Genomic DNA, 1,072 nt, shown 5'->3' with positions numbered 1-1,072 from the left:
GCAATGGACTCTGTGAACAGTTCGACAAACAAATAACCGTCTTTTTTTTGTCGTTACATTTTGTTGAGATAGCCCTGCCGTCCAGTGTGTCAGGGTCTTCGAAATGATCAATACTGTTGGAAATATCAGTAACATCGGAAATAATAAATGTTGTTGGCAGTTCCTTGCGTTTGGTCGTTGTGATTATAAATCTCCGGAAATTGTGGTAAATAATGGGGAAGTCAAAGCCGTATGGATACTACATACAACTGCAAATACATATGTAAAGTTGATTTCATGCAATATTGAAAACATGATATTTCAAGTTACAGTAACTGAAGGATCAAAGCAATGCTCGAAGGAGATATCAACGAAACAAATAAATAAATATATCGAAGGATTTCGCCAATATCTTGGCTAGCGAAGAATTCTGCGATGTGACTCTGGTCGCCCAAGATCGAACTGAATTCAAGGCACACAAGGTTGTGTTATGTGCTCGCAGTGATGTGTTTCGGGCCATGTTCCGCAATGACCTGCAGGAGAAGAAAACCGGTAGTATTACCATCGACGATATGGATTCGGACGTGCTCAAGAAATTGCTAAATTACATCTACACGGACGAGGAAATACCCAAAGAAATGGCCGCAGATCTATTTGTGGCTGCCAATAAATATGCCCTAGTGGATTTGCAAAAAATCTGTGAAGATATGTTAATCGAAGTAATGAGTGTCGACACAGTGGCTGATATTCTTCTTCTGGGCGATCGTCATTCCAGTGAACGCCTTAAATCAAAGGCTGTTCAATTTGTAATCATTGTAATCATAAAACATTAAAAATGGGCAACGAAAGGATGGCAAAGATTACGTGCGAATGATCGTGATGTATGTTTGGACATCTTGGAAAAGGTCATGCAGATGCAGTTGTAGTTCGGTTAAGCCATATACAAAGATGTGTGTATGTACGTCTTTACAAAGGTGTGACGGATATGAATAATTTTTTTTTTTATAACAAACTCCATTTGTTTATCGATTTTATGTTGCATTCTTTTGTTGTATTTACAAAAAAATTGAATAAAAAGAGGTGATTGTGGTGA

General features: G+C 38.0%; 1 protein-coding gene across 1 annotated transcript; it reads left to right on the top strand.

The window, feature by feature from the left end:
* The first annotated feature begins 292 nt into the window (after window positions 1-292).
* On the top strand, window positions 293-812 carry LOC133327868 (speckle-type POZ protein-like B). The gene is made up of 2 exons (XM_061536402.1): window positions 293-310; window positions 378-812. The coding sequence occupies exons 1-2, from the start codon at window positions 293-295 to the stop codon at window positions 810-812; spliced, it is 453 nt and encodes a 150-aa protein (XP_061392386.1).
* The last annotated feature ends 260 nt before the right edge of the window (window positions 813-1,072 follow it).

Source organism: Musca vetustissima, unplaced genomic scaffold, assembly GCF_032173495.1.
Source record: "Musca vetustissima isolate MV318-11 ecotype Yass unplaced genomic scaffold, APGP_CSIRO_Mvet_v1 utg360, whole genome shotgun sequence".
Taxonomy (NCBI): Eukaryota; Metazoa; Arthropoda; class Insecta; order Diptera; family Muscidae; genus Musca; species Musca vetustissima.
The sequence above is the reverse complement of the archived record's forward strand: the minus strand, read 5'-3'. Positions and strand labels throughout refer to the sequence as shown.